Source organism: Canis lupus, chromosome 25, assembly GCF_011100685.1.
Source record: "Canis lupus familiaris isolate Mischka breed German Shepherd chromosome 25, alternate assembly UU_Cfam_GSD_1.0, whole genome shotgun sequence".
Taxonomy (NCBI): domain Eukaryota; kingdom Metazoa; phylum Chordata; class Mammalia; order Carnivora; family Canidae; genus Canis; species Canis lupus.
In genome coordinates this window covers 42952341-42972614 of record NC_049246.1, presented here as the reverse complement: position 1 = coordinate 42972614, position 20274 = coordinate 42952341, and the positions used below count along the sequence as shown (strand labels likewise).

General features: G+C 41.3%; 1 protein-coding gene across 2 annotated transcripts in view; it reads right to left on the bottom strand.

Annotated features, from left to right (window-relative positions):
- Nucleotides 1-20274, bottom strand: part of CAB39 (calcium binding protein 39) — an 83296-nt gene that overhangs the window by 12844 nt on the left and 50178 nt on the right. For both annotated transcript variants that reach the window (XM_038574145.1, XM_038574146.1), the window contains exons 3-5: nucleotides 11636-11800; nucleotides 9346-9464; nucleotides 4088-4256 (exon numbers count right to left, since the gene is read on the bottom strand). In XM_038574145.1, coding sequence (XP_038430073.1) covers nucleotides 4088-4256; nucleotides 9346-9464; nucleotides 11636-11800 — 453 coding nt within the window. The remainder of the gene's footprint in view (nucleotides 1-4087; nucleotides 4257-9345; nucleotides 9465-11635; nucleotides 11801-20274) is intronic.

The window sequence follows — 20274 nt, the reverse complement described above, 5'->3', positions numbered from 1 at the left end:
AACAGAGCAAAGGGAAAAGGTCAGGCAGTCAGTGGTCAGAAATGTGCAAAATTTCCAGGGTGCTATGTGTCCCAGAACACGAGGTGCTGGGTCAGCTAGCAGTGGAGAGGAACAAGATCTCTGCTTTCTAACCTATCTGAATTCTAGTATATCCAAGGCCTTGGGAGGACTGGGAGAAAGGTAGGGGTCATCTCCCGAGCCCAGCAGATTGAGCAGCCAACTTTTAGGGTATGCTGAATTGAAAAAGATTCCTAAAAGTCAGTAAGTTGGGGCCTCAAACACCCTGTGGCAAAGACGGCCCTGGGGTCTTCAAAGAAATGCCACTGAGCCCAGGGCTCGATTTCACAGAGCCTTGGCAAGCTGTACGGCCCAATTTCGTCCTTGATGCTTGACCATGTCCTAGGATAAGGGACTCAATTGTTCCAACTGTGTGGCTCACCTATGGAACTCTTAAGGGTTAGAAAGTTCTCCCTGTGCTAGAGTCAAACCTATCCCCAGGTTATTTTCAGAAACTGTCAGAGCCGACAGAAATAGGTTCAACCCACTTTCTATAGGATCCCACTTCACATACATGTAGTGCTCTCACGGCAAGTCCCTACCGAGTCTTCTCTTCTCCAGGCTAAATACGTCCAAGTTCCTTTAACCACTCCTCGCATGACAGGTTCTGAGTCCCCCTCACCATCTACTGTCTTCTGAAAGTCATCTATTTGTCTATGTGCCTCTTAAAGTGTAGCGCCTGGAATGGAACACATTTATGTGTTGTTACCTTAATGGCTTATAGTGGGGTGAGACCATCATCAGCTCTTTAGGTCACACACTATGTGGTCACATGTAGCTTTGGGGCAGCAGCATCACACTATTTAATTTTACAGGACATATTTAGAATTTTGTTTCCTCAGAGTGGGCTCTGGAGGCAGACTGCCTGGGTTCAAATTCTGGGTTCCCCATTTTATAGCCTGACTTCACCCAATATTTCTAGACTCCTTATCTGTAAAGGAGATGGTTGAGTAGGATATGAAATTGCCTACATTAGTAATTATTATATTTGGCAATTACTGTATTTAATAATAACTGTATTACTATACCTTATTCCCACATCCCTTATTTACAGTTAGGTCCTCAAGTGGAGGGACCTCAATCATCGTCCTATTCCATTCTGACCTCTCTGGATCTCTACGAAGCCTTATTTTAGGATCACCATTGTCTGCTATCTTTTCCTTCACAGCCATCACCTACACATTTGATAAGCAGGCTTTGTCACCCTTTATCTAAGTCATTAACAATGTTCAGCTGGGCTGAAATAAAGCCCAGTGGAAATCCACCAGAAAATTCTCTCCAGGGTGATGGCAATCCATTCCCTAGCACCTTATGGATATGGCATTCAATTAGATGTAAATAACTACACTGAAACTCCAGCTCCTATCTTCACTGATTCCATGAAAATACAATTATTCAACATTCAGCATATCCTCATGGCCATAAAGGAATAATTCTAATAGCTACTGTTTGCTGCACACATATTGTGTGTAGACACAATAACCCTGACATACTAGCATTATCACCTCCATCTTAACAGATGAAGAACTTGAGATGAAATCCACAGCAGAGCTGGGAAATGAACCCAGGCAGCCACACACTCTTAGTCCCCTCATCTACTGGCATCTATGAGATTAATATGACTGAACTTACTCTCTTCGTGAATCCATGCTGGCTGTGGGTACACGGTTTCCTTTCCAAAATGCTCAGAAATCATCTCTTTAGAAATACTTTCTAGAACCTTACACAGGTATAACATCGAGCTCCAAGCTCCACCAGCCTCTCTGGGGAATCTACCTTCTTTTATTCTGGAAAAATTGGAAATATATTTGTTGGCCTTCTGATGCCCCTCCCCATCTCCTTAAGTCCTCAAAAAAGAAAACACGAACAACATTTGGCCACTGATTTACTGTCTTAGTACACATTCATTCAACCTACAAATCTTGGACACATTTACAGCAGGTAGTTTTTTTTTTTTTTTTTAATATTTATTTAAGTAGTCTCTGAACCCAATGTGGGGCTTGAACTCACGACCCCAAGATCAAGAGTCGCACACTCTTCCAACTGAGCCAGTCAGGTGCCCCTGGAGCAGGTAGTTTTAATTTCCTTTTGAGACTCAGCACCTGTTCCACAGACTTTAAATTTGGGTTTGCGGGTGAGCTGCATCTGTCTGAAAGTGCAGAGACCGTTTCTGGAGAGCGGGGTATGGTCATATTCTTTGAGGACAGTATGAGACACAGATCTATCCCCCTTTCCTACTGTCATCCTCTCTCTTCCCAAGTCCATCCTTCGAATCCTGCACTGTGTCTGCAAGTTTCCTTCCTTAGGTCGACACCACCTGCCCAGCACTGCCCCATTCTCCCCTTCTCTGGCTAATATGACCTGGCAGGATTGCCTGACCCACAGTGATTCCATCACCACCACTTTCTCCTTAGCGAGGATGTAATTCAAAGCAGCAGCCCTAACCGAGGGCTGATAACGAAATTATCAGTAAGGCCAAGCAAGACTGTCCAATACTGTGAATCACATCTCTGGCAAGGTGTTAACACATCTCTCCCACCTGCTGGCTGGGTGTGCTACCTTGGCCAGAAGCATGGCATGGAGCACGCCCCTCCCCGGGTCAGGGTCTGACTGTGCTCCCAACACTGTGGCCGCTCCTCTCCTCTTCCTCCACCTGCCTCTCCCCCAGAGGCTACTCTTGGCTCATGGCTTGCTTTCCACACAGGAGGATCTCACCACAACACATGGTGCTACCATACTTCCCTCTGTAACAGGCCTGCTGCTTTTGAATGGGCATCCCCTTCCACCAATATATCCTAATTATGAGTCCTATTCCCAAAATGCAGAGATACAAAAGACACCACATTTATTACTCTGCTAGAACCTGGCATTCAGTTCATTTAGCTTTGTACATTGACACATAAACATCTGAGATCTTACCTAGGGCTTCCGATATCCTCTTTAATGGTTTCAGGAAAATAAATCCTTAGGCACCTCTCACACTATTACCATATTCTCGTTCCATGTGAAACCCTAATGGCCAGGTCCCCAGGTTTTCATCCTGTTTCAAGGGTGTTCATTCACTGTAAGGAACGTATTTTACCCAGAGACCAAGGCGTGTGCTCATTATCTCAAGGGCTCTTTACCTTCATAAAACTGAAATCTCATGAGAAAAGTGGCTACTTCTCACTAAAACAGTGTTCATGGTTTCTTAGCAAAGTAGTCTTCAGGTTAGTATATTAAATTCTGATTACAGTAAAGTAGCAGTTCTAAATATTCACTCATAAGGTCATTTTACATAAGGGAATGGAACATCTAAAGGCTTACTTTAATTATGAAGAACACTAATAAATATTACTGCCTATATACCATAAACAGCATAGAACCTTACAATTCAAAGCAAAAATGTGCATGTTGTACAGCAGTATCATATCATATGTGTATTTAATTTATACAAATACAGAACAGGAGATAAAGTATACAGGGAAGGGAGGCTACATAATAATTTGAATAGGGCAGGTGATTCTGCTCCCCTTTCCTGAAGTATTTGATAAATAAGTTTTGGCATGAGTAGGAGACCTAAGTCCATTGTTCCTTTGGGCCTAACTACAACATAATCTCTTTGCCCTGATTGTGGTTCTAGTATTAAAAGACATGCCTGTTCCAAATCAGCATGGCTCTGAACAGATGACAACTTTGGTGTTTAACCAAAGAAATTGCTGTAGTATGTTCCAACACAGGAGAAAAACCTGTTTATTAGACGTACTGTATATCAGTATACCACACTTGGTAAGTAATTTAACAGAAAAGTGTACTTTTGACCATACAGACCATACTTTTAGATAGAGGTTAGAATCTATCTCTTCCATCCTTTTTAAGCTGTGGCTCCACTGCATTAGCCTAAGTCGCATGGACACACATAAAACATATCTTCTCTCTTCCCGCTAGAGGGCAGCCGTGTATAGACTTAGAGGTTAGAAGTTTAGGGAAAAACCGCAAACCAGTTAACTGGACTTACAAGTATATTTAGAATTCTATAGTTTCATGTTACCTTGAATGTGGCAAATGCATCTGAAGCTATGTCAAATGTTGACATTTCGACATATCTGAAGAAATCATAAAATTGTTCTGACCACAAAATGATTTTTGCAAGTGGTTCATGTCTGATGCATTCTCTCAACATTATTCCACAATTTAGAGCTATTTCTGGAGATTCATACCTACAAAAAGAAAAAAATAAATCATGATTGCTGTTTTAAAACTCCTCTAATGCTGAACAGTTCAAATTTTTCAAATAGATGTCTCAGATGTGTCTTAATTAAGTGACTAGAGCAGGTTACAAAAGACATCTCTCTCAGAGTAGGATATATGCTCAGGTGAATTTACTCTAGAATGCACACACACATTAGCTGGTGACAACTGCTGCAGTCCAAAGGAAAACAAAAATATAGAAATAATAATAATAAATAAACATTTATTATTTAAAGCTAAAAGATTTGAGTATTTAGGGTCACACCTCCAAACAGGGGTTAGTTTTACATGTGGTGCTCTAAGACTTCAGAAATCAAAAACTATTATGAAACAAATAAAATCGTTTCCCAAACTCATGGTACCTAAATAGGTCTAACAAATATATAGCATTTATACCTCATTGTTTCAATTCTATACTCAAAATAGAACCTTCAAGACTCTTGGCAACGTGAACCCCACAAAATTGAAAGCCTAATTCTGAGGAGGTTACCAGGTGCTTATCAAGGAGAGCCTGGAGAACTCTTGTGGTGGGTGTTGGGGACACCCTGGCATCAGTCACGCACACACGTCTGTGGCTCAGCTCGGTCAGAAAGGAGCCCCCACTCCCTCCACCCCCGTCTTCCTCTTAGCCCAGCCGCCTGCTCCTCTCTGAGGGGTGCAGACTGGCCTTGGCCCCTCCACTGCCTTTTGGGGCTGCAGGTGCAGCTTTGTGTCTTTCGAACATAGAGTCTCCTCCAATCCTCCTGCTGCATTCTCTCTGCCTTTCCCAACATTCTACTTGCAAAACACCTTCTCTTGGCTAAGCCAAACTTCTCTCACAACATAAATTTTACTTAGTGTCCCAACAGTGCCGACCTTTGCATTTATGTCTTTGAAAAAGGAAAGAAAAAGCTCTCTCAGTTCTTCTTTCTACTGCTCGAACTGTTCTTATTTCTTGCAGGGCTGAGGGCATTCCTTCCTCCAGGGCTGCCAGCTTGCTAGTGAGCAGCCACAGCACTTCATGGCTCCCACCGGGACTAAATTCCCCTACTCTCATCTGCTCCTGGACTCTAGTTAGGCATTTTCTGTTGCCTCTGGACAACTTCAGTTAAAGGTCTACCATAAGCACTACCCTATCTAAATTCAAATCTTCTCTCCCTTTGCAAAACAGCCACCCTCCCCTGCTTCCCCATTTCTCTAATTTGGCACCACGATTTTGTTTCAGATGCCCAGGTTTAAAACAGGTCTTCCAGAACTTTCTCATCTGACAATGGAAGTGTTCTATACCTGTGCTGTCCACTTCGGTAGTTACTACTAGCCACATGTGGCTACTAAGCACTTGAAATTTGGCTAGTATGACTGAGGGATTGAATTTTAAATGTTATTTAACTCATTTAAAACGAAATGATGGAGTATGGTTAGTAGGTACTGCATTGGACAGAACAGTTTACATCTTCTCCCCTTCAGCACCTCCAACCTTCCCATCTTCGGTGTCCCCACCCATCCTTTTAAAGACTTCTCTGAAATATTTTAATTTTGTTTCCTTTCATCCATCCCCACTGTTGCATTAACTCACACTTAGAAAAGCAAGAGCTCCCTAACTAGCATCTTGGTTTAAGCTGGGTTTTAACCAATTAACCTGACACACCAGTGTATCAATAGCACTTCCAGCTTAGGAGTTCAAAACGATTTCCTCTTGCCATCAAATAAAGACAAACTTCTGGGCTTAATGTCCAGGCTTCTCCTCATGAGATATGTTCCTACCATACAATGTCCTTTCCCACTCTGCCATCAAGCACTCACTCCAATTATCTCCTTATTGCTTCCCATCACTATGTTCATTCCTGTCCCTGGACTGACTCTCCTTTTTCCTAACTATGCAAATTCCAAACCCTCTGGAACTTCAATCATTAGTCTCACCTCCTTTTTTTAAATTTTTTTTTTTTTTTTTTTAATTTATGATAGTCACAGATAGAGAGAGAGAGAGGCAGAGACACAGGCAGAGGGAGAAGCAGGCTCCATGCACCGGGAGCCCAATGTGGGATTCGATCCTGGGTCTCCAGGACCGCGCCCTGGGCCAAAGGCAGGCGCCAAACCACTGCGCCACCCAGGGATCCCTAGTCTCACCTCTTTTATCAACACTTGCCTTATTGACTAAACCCACATTTTATTTCCTGAAATCCAGCAGTACTAATCATTCTCTAGCAGTGTTACCCTTTTGTTGTATTTGGGTTCATCACAGAGCCTCAAGAAGATCCAAATGGCTCTTCTGTATCACTTATGGCACAGTAACTAGAGCGCTGACAGGCGCTTAGGTGATTACAATGTCTGTTCACAAAATGGCTGATTGTACAATTCACCTTCACTGATCTTAATTCAATAAGCAGGAGACTAGAAAGACAAGACTAAGACAGTTTGGTACAACAAGTTGGGCAGGTTTTGATGGTGGTTTGTCAAGCTCGTCTTAAACGATTAAGCCATAAACCACCAAGTACAGGGCAAACAGTTATGCTGTACAACCTGTTAGCATTAGAGTAGAAAGCACACGAACATTTAAGTCACCAGAGGAAAAACGACTGCCTCTGATGCATCTAACACTAGCTACAAGAATATGTTTGGACGCACATGGTCACCTGCAGCACAACATCCCTAACAGCTGACACTGAAGTGCTTACAGCCTACGTGGATCATCACACCGCATGAGAGTCATTGGATGGACTAAAGGTACAAAAATCTTAAAAGGCAGCTCACAAGGCTCCTTGAAGAGATGGCTGCTTCCAGGTCTGGAGCAGGAACCTGTACAATATAGTAAGGGACACCTTGTGCCAGAAAGCAAGGAAGCTATCAAAGACTAATGGGGTCTTGCCACAAGGACATAGGAACCACTTGAAGGAGCTTCCCAATTGGCCAAGATGACACAATTTGGATATAAAAATGTGGACATAATGGCTACAATGGACTGAAACATGTCAAATATATTTTTAAAAAAAACCCAAAACTTGAGTTCATAATGATTTACCAATTTAAAAGAACAGAGGACAAAGGAACATGTTAAATGAAACCACAGGGATGTAAAATCCAAAATATGTGATTTTTTCTATAGAACAAATGACCCAGTTGCTTCAACAAGTAAATGGTATTCAAAACAAAAGGCATAGTAGTCTTATTAACCAAATGCAGTTTATGGGCCTTGCTTGCTTGGAACTGGATTTAAACAAATTAACTGAAAAATGACATTTTATGTGAAAGGGACATCTGAACAGTGAGTATAAGATAACATTGGGTTTGTAAATGATATCATGACTATGACAAAAAAAAAAAAAAAAGGGTCCTCAAAGTGTTATGTACTAGGGATGCATACTGAAGCAATATTATGTGTGTGAGGGAAAGGAGGAGGCCAGGGGCATGAAGGAAGAGATACTGTCAGAGCTGAAGGATGAGTACAAAAGGCTGGTTATTTTCTTCCCTCCAGTTTTCTGTATATTTCCCACTCTAAGGGCTAGAAAGGATGGGGAGATGGGCGCTGGTGGAGAACAACACCAGCTGCATTCTCCAGGCTTCTCCTCCTCTCCTTTCTCGCTGACTTTCCTGCTCTGGCCAACTCATGTGAGAGCTTTCATTTTTCTTTAAATCATACCTTAAAATTCTGACTTTACGTGATGTTTAACAATGTTTATCATTCCTCTGGCTACTCTCAAGCCAAAACATAAGCAAAACTAATTTATGGATTTTAATAACCACTGCTTTTTATGGAAAAGGAAATAGTTTAAAAATACACAAAGGCATCTGGAAGGTGCTCTAAGAACACAAAATTTCAAACTACTCATTACACGTTTACACACGCAACTGTGGATTGGTAACAACAAAAAATTAGATGCCAAAAGTTCTGTATGGCAAAGTCTGAAGAAGCAACATAGATATTTAGAAATAGAAAGAAGGAAATAGAATGCTGGCATCAAACACATGCACTGACTCATGCTTTGTCTAAACAAGTTTGAACTTGGGGGAAGTGTTAAACCACAGAGATATGAATCAGAGAGAGGCAAGCTATAAAGCAAAGGGGTAGGAGAGCAAGCTGATTCACGCCAATAGTCATGCTACTAAAAGGCCTGTCCGCCAATTTAATAGAACAGCACCAATGCTGGGACAAACAGATGCACACCAGACCCAGAGCTGGCAAACAACTCTTGTGTGAAACGACAGGGGGTGACCTTGCCAATCAGGAAGGCTTTTTTTTTTTTTCAGATTTTATTTATCTATTCATGAGAGACAGAGAGAGTGAGAGGCAGAGACACAGGCAGAGGGAGAAGCAGGCTCCCTGTGGAGAGCCCCATGCAGGATTCAATCCCAGAATCACAACCTGAGCCAAAGGCAGACACTCAACCACTGAGCCACCCAGGTGCCCCAAGGGTAGGATCACTATTGAGGGAGGAAAGGATTTTTCTTTCGTTTTAAAGTTTTGAGTTTTTAGGCTTTTTTGGTTTTTGTTTTTTGATACCAACAGACTTGATACCAACAGACTACCAATAAATGCCTCCTTAGTTCCTGGAAGATGCACTGTGAATTACCAACTAAGCAGGTTAATGAGTGGATACACACAGGTAAAAAGCAAAGGGTAGACTTCATAAATGTGTTCTTTGTTGATGGAATAAAGTAACGCTACATAGTACTCAAGATCCACTTCCTAGGCAGCTCCTACTGCCTCACAGTGTGCATGTCTCCCTGAACAAGAGGTCTTTAAACACATCATTTAACTGATAGTTCATATAAATAAACTTTTAAAATCCAGAGAATAGGAATAAAACCACAGAAGACTTTTTTCCTTCTGTTATATAGGATCTGAGAATTTAATTAAAGGCTCACAATTCACCAACCTTGAAATTCCCATGGGCATTTTCGAATTCAATTTAGCTCACTGGCTGAATTTTAAGGAGGGAAATGTGTTTAAGATGTATGGAAAAATGGACTGACTGAACCATAGAGAAAACACGTTCCCACATTTACCATCCTGTTTTTGCCCAAGACTTCTTTCCTTTTTATTTTTCAACTGAGAATATACATTTGTTACATTGTACATACCCTTTCAATAACATGAACAAAATATTCTGTTGAGTGCAGATATATTCGACAGTAGGAGTTCTTGTACCAATTTGTCTTCTGAGAATATTGTTGAAAATTTGAGCCACGTCTTTTTTGCCCTATTAGGAATACAATCATTAAAATGTTTACCCGACTAACCACCAAAAAGCCCATCCACCCTCCCAAATAAACTCAAATTAAGGCACTGCATATTTTTAATTATGACTCAATATTTGACTTTAAAATGTTCAGATATTAAATTTTCTTTATTTACAAATCCAAATTCGAAGTTTTAATAGTACACTATTTTTAACATGAGCAGAATGTTCACAAAATGAAATCTTACTACATATAAATTTCAGCCATTTCTAACCCTTAGAATCATGTGGATTCAGGAAAAATTAAACTTTGCTATATGCTTACAATGTTCAGGGATCCAATTCCCACCCATATGGAATAAGCAGTTTCAAATAAAATGCTCACATTGTAAACAATACATATAATTTCCTTTTATAGTGATGAAAGGAAGAGAAGCTGCATTCTACTAGTATTAAAAAAACGAAAGATTCTCTAAGAAGCTGAGCTTTCATGGCAAGTAGACATATCTCATTAAGCTAGGTCTACTTAGGAGAGATTTTATATAGATTAGTAATGAAGGCTCCAAGTACCACATGATGAAGCAGTTCAGACATCAGAATTATACAACTGTACTTTACTAAACAAAATAGGACATTACTGCTATACAGTGAATCTTATAATCAGAAAACTGCACAAGAGATTACCAAATGGAAAACAGAACCCCATGAGATTCTTCAGAGTGGCTACCTGTTAAGAGGCTGACAAGCCTGTAGGAAAGTGAGTGAAATGCTAGCTTTCCAGGGCTAGAGATCATCCTGGGGCCTGTGCTAGGTGAGGAGAAGCAATAGCAATCTCTAAGAACACATCTCAAGGACACACACTTCTTTTAAATTTAAGCCTCTAAAGTCCTGAATATTAAATTCAGCGTTCAGGTCGGGGAATGAGAAGGGTGGACAAAGCTGAAGGAAGTGGAGGTTCTAGTGCACTGGCAACTTTGCAGAGGAAATAAAGATTGTTGTTGGTGGAATCTGATACACTATTAGAAATACATAATCATCCATATAAAGGGAAATATTTTTATCTGTTCTATAGAAGTCAATTTTTACTGTCCTTTATTATCAATATTATTCTCAAGTAACCTAGGAACCACACCCTCCCATCACTCTCCAAAACTGAATCTGACTATACGTCTGCCATTCTCTCCCCTGGTTTTTCAAGCACCTGCACAGACATCTAATTGGTCACTCAGGATGAAAAACACTGGGGCTTTAAAAACAAAGCCATGACAAAGACTCAGAGGAACCTGCTCATTCATAACCATGCTAAGAGCCCTTCATTACCATATATACCTCATTACCATATATACTTCTCAGTCTACCTTTCAGACTGGTATCAAAGACCATTATTCTCACTGCTAAATTCACTAAATATCTAATATGACATGATTCAGCTATATAAACTTGGGTAATAATATCAAATGCCCACCAGGGCCAGGCAAGAGACAGTATGTTGGGTAAAGCAGGCCCTGAGACAGAAAAGCAAGCTGCTCTCTGCAGCACACCCAAGTGTGCCCATGGGGTGGTAGCTGCTCTGTTCCAGCTGAGGGGCCATATAGGCACACTGACTCAATGCTGCCAGAGTCAAAATTTTCAAGGGAAGCCAGAGAAATTCAAAACTGCATAAAAAATCTCCTGCTATTTAACCGTTATGCTAATTTAAACATTTAAAAGCAGAGCTAAGCACAAGCAAACAGAACATATCATCTCTGCTGTAATGAGTTCTCAGCAGGTTAAAAAAACAAAACAAAAAACCCTAAAACACAACTGGGTATCTCCTAAGATCTCTCTACCTCTAACATTCTATGGTCTTCTTTAGGTTGCTGACTCCCTGAGAACCCAAGGCCAGTGAATTACGTAAAACAGCAGCTATTTATTAAATATAATGTAAACAAAAGGGCACAACGAATACCTAAGAAACTTCATATACAGTGTGGTGAAACAGGAGGCGACCTGGCCTAAGCCTGAGGCAGCCCTGAGCTCCTGCCCGGCTCTGCTAATTAGGCAGGCAGCCTGGGCATGCTTACAGGTCAATAACCCTGGAGCCAAGAGCCTGGCAGGAATCTTAGGATCTTTCAGAGGCGAGAACACCAGGAAAAGGACCATGAAGAAGGCACCATTTTTGGAAAAAAAAAAAAAAAAATTTGATTTCTTACCTCAAAGTCAATGAGCTGTAAATCAGCTACCAGTGTGCTCAGGAGCCCACTGTTATATAGTTCCTGAGCGAGCTGTGCCACTGCTTCCGTCTGCGGCTCTTTTTCATTCGTGCCATACAGGATTTCTTTCATGGCAACCAGATTTTTGGAAACTTCTTCTGTGGCCTAATTTTGAGGGAGAGGAGAAAAACCATTCATTTAAAAAAAAAATATGTAAAAAACCTACCTTTGTAAAATACCTTCCCTCTAGATTATATACCCACAGAGCTATGTAAAAGACACAAAGGTGGGCAAGCCCCGTCCCAGCCCTTGGGAGCTGAGCACTGGGCACATATGACACATGTGGAGACTGACATATGTGTTCAAGAGGGAAGGCCAGCAGATACACAACATATATGCCTAAATGCTGCCAACAGTTTATTATGGTAGAAACTGACCAGGGAGAGAAGGTTCGACTCTGCCTCCCATGGGAGAGCAACGTCACAGAAGAGGCCAAAGTGGAGCCTGAGAATGGAGAGACACTGATGAGCAAGAACGAGGGAGGAGGAGATGGACGGACAGGAATGGCATGAGCTGGAGATGAGGGAGGGGACAAGCACAGAGTCTGCCTGAGGAAAGGTGCAGAGGGAACAAGGGAATGACAGAAGGTGGCTCTGAATGCAGAGTTGAGATATTAGCAATAAATTAAAAAAAAAAACAAAACACACTGAAGAGTCTCCACGTCTGGCTAAGAGAGAGGAACAAGAGCCAGATTTACCCTCCTCCATGAAAAAGATAAAAAAACAGGAGAAGTGACATGAAACAATGCATCTTAAACACTGAACTTCAGACAGCACAGGATGGTGAGCCTTGAGAGAAGGGAAACAAATGAATTTAATTCACAAGTGCCCTGGCTTACCACCTGGAGAGCTTCCAGGCCACAGCACAGGGAGGGCATGCGGTCTCCAGGGGTTGAGACAGCACTGGGACTCGGCAGGGCAGAGTACCAGAGAGGAGAGAGGTGTGCAAACACACACTGCTTCTTCAGCAGGGTACTGAGAAGCCGGTGTGTGTGAGGAACACACCCAAGTCAGGGAGCAGCCGAGCTCTTTCAGGGTGACCTGCCCATCTCTTGTCTTTTCCAGAAAAACTTCCTCTCAGCTTCTTTATTCTTTTAAGAAAAGGAGGGCTAATGTTCCAATCCCATTAGGATGGAATGATGCACAAGACACTAGATCACGATTTCCCTATAAATGTCACAAATGTTAATGTAGCCTGATGGTACCATCAAGAATTTCTGCAATTAACTCATAGAATTCATTCGAAGCCAGGTCTTTGAGTGATCTGCAATGGAGGCTTTAACTCTTTTCACTATTTCATTTAACCTCATTAACAGCCCATTGTTCAACACTGTGGAGGTATTTCTAGATTCTGAAGGACATCCAACATACCAGCTATCATTCTCATATCTGCATTTTCTGCAAATCTGATAGTATACCTCCCACGGCCTCAATCATTAACCAAGACATCGAAAAGGAAATAACTCTAAATGGAACCTACCATTATGCCTTTGAATCATCATGCTTTTCATTACGATCTACTAATAATCTTTGCACACGGTCCCTTAGCCACTTATATATAAACCTATTTCCAAATCAAATTCAAAAGGCTTTTTGTTAAATACTTGGATATAAGATAATTTAACATTTGACCCTTGAACAAGGTGCTAGCCCACTCATACGTGTTTTTCATAGGACAATACTATATTTTCTCCTCATGATTTACTTAACATTTTCTTTCCTCTAGCTGACTTTATTGTAAGAACATAGTATACCGTATATGTAGTGTACAAAATGTGTTAACTGTTTATGTTATCAGCAAGGCTTTTGGTCAGCAGTAGGTAGGCTACTAGTATTAAGTTCTAAGGCAGTCGAGAGTTGTATGTGGATTCTGACCTGGTGGGGGGCTTGGTGCCTCTTACCCCTGTGTTGTTCAAGGGTCAGCTATATACTATTTCTTCCACATTTCCTGAATATAAGACAATGAAATAAAGTTAATTTGGTAGTCCTTTTTCCTAAGCATATGCTTAGGATTATGACTTTCTTTTCTAAATGTTTAAAATCATCCCAATAATCCCTATGGAAAACCTTCCATTATCAGTGTTCAGCAGAATCTTTACCTTCTCCCGTCAAGCTGTTACCACCCTATTCTTTCAACACCTTAGATTTCCTTCTTTCTTTTCTTTCTCTCTCTCTCTCTCTCTTTTTTCTTTCTTTCTTTCTTAGATTTTATTTATTTATTCATGACAGACAGAGAGAGAGGCAGAGACACAGACAGAAGGAGAGGGAGGCTCCATGCAGGGAGCCTGACGCGGGACTCGATCCCAGGTCTCCAGGATCACACCCTGGGCCGAAGGAGGCGCCAAACCGCTGAGCCACCGGGGCTGCCCAACACCTTAGATTTCTAACAGCAGTTCATCCCTTATACCAAGTTAAAGTACCCCAAAATGTACTTTTTGGGAGCCAGTAGATAAAATCATTTATCAACAGAAAATGTTCTCTTATAAACTATTACATATGTTACTTCTGTAATTTCATTTTACCAACTTTATTCTTAAGATGATTTTCTCTGACAAGGAAGAGCCCGGCATTTAGTGTGTTTCCTGTGTGTATTATCTGTTGATTTTATACCAGTGCTTCTCTGACTAGATCACAGTTTTGAGTCTCTTGGCAACCTTTCATATGCCTCAGCTTACATAGCCTCTTCTTTGAAATCATGATACAATTTTATTATTATTATTTTTAAAGATTTTATTTATTTATTCATGAGAAACATAGAGAGAGGCAGAGACACAGGCAGAGTGAGAAGCATTCCCTGCAGGGAGCCTGATGCAAGACTCGATCCCGGGATCATGACCTGAGCCAAAGGCAGATGCTCAACCACTGAGCCACCCAGGTGTCCCAAAATCATGACAGGATTTTAGATCTGAATTCAGACCATACTCTGTGCTCTCTTCTGACAGCAAGATGAATAAGAAAGGAGGGAGGTGATAGGTAAAAGGCCTGAGGTTTCTTTTTGAAGTGATGAAATGTTCTAAAATTGACTGTGGTTATGGTTGCACATTATCTGTGAATAAACTAAAAACCACTGAAATGTACACTTTAAATGGATGAATTATATGTGTGAGTTATCTCAATAAAGCTATTAAAAAATAGGGAGGAGAGAAACAAGGAAACAGAAAGCAACTTATGGCATTTCTCAGATGAATGGCCACCTGGACCCCCATGTAAAGCCCTTTTCTTTCCTCTCAGAAGACAACACTGTCACCTATATTATGGGCTGGGGGGTTGGGACACCAATAGCATTCCCATATCTGCTAACCACTGTACTATGTCTGTTTTTGTTGATCCTCCTGGATTCCGTTCACTTTCTGGCTTTCTTAGGACCTGACCTGCTTTCTCACCTCCTTCTCATATAGCCAACTCCCTCACTTGATTTTTTCCCCTTCAATCAGTTTTAAATATGGTCAAGACTCCCATTAAACCGTTAAAAAGCATCTACCTGTGTGTGCTCTAGTCCACATCTCCTTCCCAGTCGCTCCCAGCCTAATCCCACGTGGTTTCTCCACCTAGTACTTTACAGTTCTTAGCAAGTCACTAATGACTTGCCCGCCAGGAAATACAATTCTCTGTCTTTAGTACATGTTAGCTCTTGGCAGCATCTGAAGGTGCTGATTACACCCTTCTTTTAAAACTGCTCCTCCCTCGTCCTCTGTGACTCACCACCATCCTCATTTTTCCTGCCTGTCTCCTTGGTTGCTCCTTTTGCCTCCTTCTTGGCTCATATCCCTCTTGATGAGACCATTTAAATATTGGGAATTCCTCAAGGCAGGGTACAAGGCCTATTCTTCTCATTCTATCATCTCTCCCAAGTGATGTCATCCACACCCACAGCTTTAATTAACACCTCAATGCAGATGCCTCACAGATTCCTATCTCTAATCCAGTTTTCTTACTAGTACATTCAGCAGCCTACTTGAAATGTCTCCACTTGAATGTCTCAAGGTACCTCAAACCTAACGCAATCAAAAACAGAACTCATGATTTTGCCCTAATGCCTAATACTCTTCCCTTGGTCTCTATTTCAGGGAACGATACCACTACTGATGCTCTTATGCATGTCAGAAACTCAGAAGCCATCCTCAACCCTTCCCCCTCTTTCTCACTCCACCCCAATATCTAATTAATCACCATGTCTCCCAAATCCATCCATTTATCCGCATACCATGACCCCCCACGTCAGAGTCCCCACAACTCTTGCCTGGACTACTATAAGTAGTCCACTGACTGACTTCCTTGATTCCCTATAAGCCATTCTCCATATTAAGAACAGAATGATCCTTTCTTAACACAAATAGGATTGTTGTTACCTCTGCTTCAAAAATGCTCCAATTACCTATGCTCTTGGGATAGAGAAAATTTCTTAACACAGTCTGTAAAACCCTGCAATGTCTGACCCTCCTTGTCTGACCTTAGTCTGCACTACAATTCCTCCCCCACTATCTCTAAGCCACTACTCTGGTCACACTGGTATCCTTTCAGGATACCTGCACATGTGGTTTCCTAGGCCTATGCCCTGCCTCCACCTCCTGGCCATTCACATTCTTCCTTCATTGCTCAGGTCAATGATCACTTCCTCAGAGGAGTCTTTCTTGTTAAATTCTATAATACATTCGACACTACCACATACTTCTTTTCTCACAGTTGTAGTTCTGCTTTTCCTTGTGATTTCTAGGTTAATGTATTTCCTCCTGCTCCATCAGGAGCCCAGTGCTTGCAGTGTTGCCATACATGCTTGACAAATGGTTGAAAATCCGCATACTCAATCACTGAGATATTAAAAAAAGATCCAGATGAAAACTGGATGTAGAGAAATGTGATGTTATCACACCATGAAGGCAAGGAATTCCTAAAATACACAGTGTATCCAAGCAAGGCAATTTACGTGACAGCTACAGCAGCAAGCAATGAACATAAATCCTGGTGTTCTCACAGAGAATAATCTGGAAGAAGACACCCCAAACTGAGCATAGTCTTCCTATTGTAGACAGGTAAGAAGAATATTTTGTTTTCACTTGCTCTACTTCAGATGTTATGTTTCACAATTCACATTTTACTTTTACATCCATGGTTAGTTGCCATCTACAGAAGATAATCAGCAGCAAAAAATCTATAGATTTTTTTTAGATTTTATAAAAATCTAAAACTCATCAACCTTATTACTTATTAGCAGTCCTGATATACAGGAGATTAAGCTCATATTTCAAATGATGACTTTTAATTTTATGCATATTTCAACTACTTCTGTGCTTTCTGTTCCCCATTACATGGATAATTATAAGCTGATTAAATAAAATCATCAAAAAATAAAAAATAAAAAAGAAACATGTCCAAATTTTACTAAAAGATGATCAGAAAACCTTAAGAAGTATTTTACCAGAAAAGGTGATGTGGCAAGTGTCTACTGAATGAAGATAGCCGAGAAAACAAATAAACTTGTCTGTTCTTGTGTAGGTCTGGGTTGGCATCCTTCTTCGGCATTCACAGCAGGGAGGCTGCCTCGTCCCTGGTCTCTGGCCTGCTGGCATTAAGTCAACACGTTCTCTGCCTTTCTGACCACATCCCCTGATTGCACCTCCCTGTCTGTCCCCTCACACCTAATGAATAAGCGAGTCACACTTACCGCTTCTCTAAGCACTATGCCTTCTCAAGATGCTGAGCCCATCATGTCACCTAGTCCACTGGGCTCCTTAACGAGCACATCACCTGTCCTGCTAAGACACCAGGTTTCAGTGCTACCCATGCCCACAGCAACAGTCTCTTGTTCCCCTATATGTTGGATGTCCTTCATTGAAACGTTCTTTACTTCAGCTCCCAGGGTTCTGAGCACTGCAGAGAAACTGCTGGAAACTTGTGCACACTTAGTTTGCTAAAATCCATGCTGTTCGACAGCCTTCAATCCAGTCAGAAACATTTCTTCAAATTGGATTATATCCAGCCAGTAACTCCTAGCAGCAGAGCTTTCAAAATTACTCTTATTTTCCTCAAGAGACTTCAGTCTCTATCTCTGCTCCCTAACTGAACATCTAGCTTCACTCCTTCCATGTTGTGACAAGATTTCATAATGAAATCATCCTCAGCTTCCTCCATCTCAACCCTGGACACAGACCAGAATCACTTGGGGGTACTTTTTAAAGAGATGCCGAACTCCCTCAAGAGACTCATTAATGACAAAAGTAAAAATAATACTTTCACATGCAGATACCACTGTAACCATGGGATCAGAGTAAATGGTAATGGGACCATTGACCTCACAAGCCTCCTGGCACAGCAAAGGGTATAGCATTACTTCTGTGATTTTCTCACCGAAAAGGCATTACCTGCATTGAATCATGAGAAAACATCAGCCAAACCCAAACTAAGGAACAGTCTACAGAATTAACTGGACAGTACTTTCCAAAACCGTCAAGGTCATAGTGCCAATGGAAGACTGGGACACTGTTTCAGATTAAAGGAGAGTAAGGAGATGTGACAGCTAAACACAGTGTGTCATCCTGACCTGGATCCTGGGCCAGAAAAAGGACATGAGTAGGACAACTGATGAAATTTGAAAAAGACCCATGGATTAGTTAATATTATCATAAACATGTCAGTTTCCTGATTCTGATCATTAGACTGGTTATGAAAAATGTTAACATCTGGGGAAACTGGGTGAAAGGTATTCTTTTTGCAATCATTTTATAAGTCTAAAAAGTTCACCTACTCTCTCATTTAGCTTTTTCTTCACAGGTAAGAGGCAACCCTTCCTGGTTCCAAGGCTCATGGCTCTATACATGTGTGCTGGAGGAAAGGGCCCCTTGCTTCCAGGTCTCCCACATGCAATTCTGCTAGTTGTGTGGCCTTGTGAAGGTACAGATTCCATACCTTGAGATCTCAAATTCCAAATAAAGGCTCTCCTAATTCTCTACTGGACCATCCTCTCTCCTCACTCTCTCGCTGGCTCTCCTCAAGCGACCCTGAATGCTCATGCTACTCCTCTCTACCTGGGAGCCCCTGCACCCACAAAGCCTTCCCTCACTTTCCCACTCTCCTCTTCTGATGCCACAGCAGCTTCTACCCTGGCCTTGTAGGGTCAGATCTTCCCATTTTTACCGCTCATTTCCCTGCCTTATTCCAGAGCTTTGGAAAAGGCTTGCTTATACTCTTTTATTCCCTCCTCACTCCACTAAGATGGTGACTTACACGTGGTTCAACCTTCATGATTTCGTTAATGGACTAAACTGTCCAAGACATTTCATCAGTTGAACATGGTGTTCTGGGACACAGATGCTTCCCTTAGGTGGCCAGTGAGCTGGTCGTATTAAGTTTCATGGACACAGATTACTAACAGCAGCCAATTGTTTTACAAATACATGGTCATGAAGAGAAGCACATCAAAGAATTAGCCCCCCTCATGTGCCTGGGAAGCGATGTGGATCATGCCTCACTCATCACATTGCTGCAAATCCTGCTGTTGCCCTGTCTAGGTAAGAAGCACAGAACTCTAAGTTCTTAGTTGTTTTCTTGAGGCATTCCCACACAGTGGGAATTTGGGGATACCCAACAGAGCAAAGTCACAAAGAAAAGAATGTGGGGCTTGGCAGAGCTTCTCAGGGTCAAGGCTTCAAGGTGAGAAGCTCTGTCGCTAACTGCTGAGGACCAGGCATGTTGATCCTATGTCGGAAGCCTCACTGACTTCCACATACAACTGACTGGTAACAAACCTTATTTTCAATTAATATCTTTAAGAGATATGTATTTTTAAAATATTTTATTTATTTATTCATGAGAGGGGGGTGGGCAGAGACAGGCAGAGGGAGAAGCAGGCTCCATCCCAGGACTCCAGGATCACACCCTGAGCCGAAGGCAGACACTTAACGGCTAAGCCACCCAGGCGTCCCTTACCCTCAAGTTTTAATAAGGTTACTAGGTAAGCCTAGCTTTAAATATAAAGCACACTTAAGGATAAACACAGCAAAACTAGTATGTTTAAAGTACAGATGTGCCTGATTTAGAAATGAAAAGGCAAAAAACCCTTTAAAAAATATATTCTATTTCATAATAACAATAAAGTTAAAAACGATACAATATTTTTTCCCTCCCACCAGAGGCAAAGACTTCTAAAGGAAGTCTGGTGAGTGAAAAGTGAATTGGTACAACACACTAGATGGCAATTTGGTGAAATGTATCAAAAATCTTTAAAAGGTGCAATCTCTATAAATCACACATTATACTTCTAGGAATTTATCTTAGGGAAATGGATAACTATACAAAGATATAAGTATGAGCAGTGTGATTTGTAAGAGCAAAGAATTAGATGAAAAGTTATCCCACTGAACCGGTTAAATTACAATGTGCCCATAAAATGGAAGACCATGGCAAGCTTTAAAAATAATTAAGTAGATCTCTACTGACATGCAAAGATGTTAACATTAAAACTGCAAGACAAACAAGGTTACAGAATAGTATGATCCCACATTCATTTACTTGTTTGCCCCGGAGTGAGGGAGAACACTGGAGTATGAATGAGAATCTGTACGGATATCCTACCAAATCAACAAT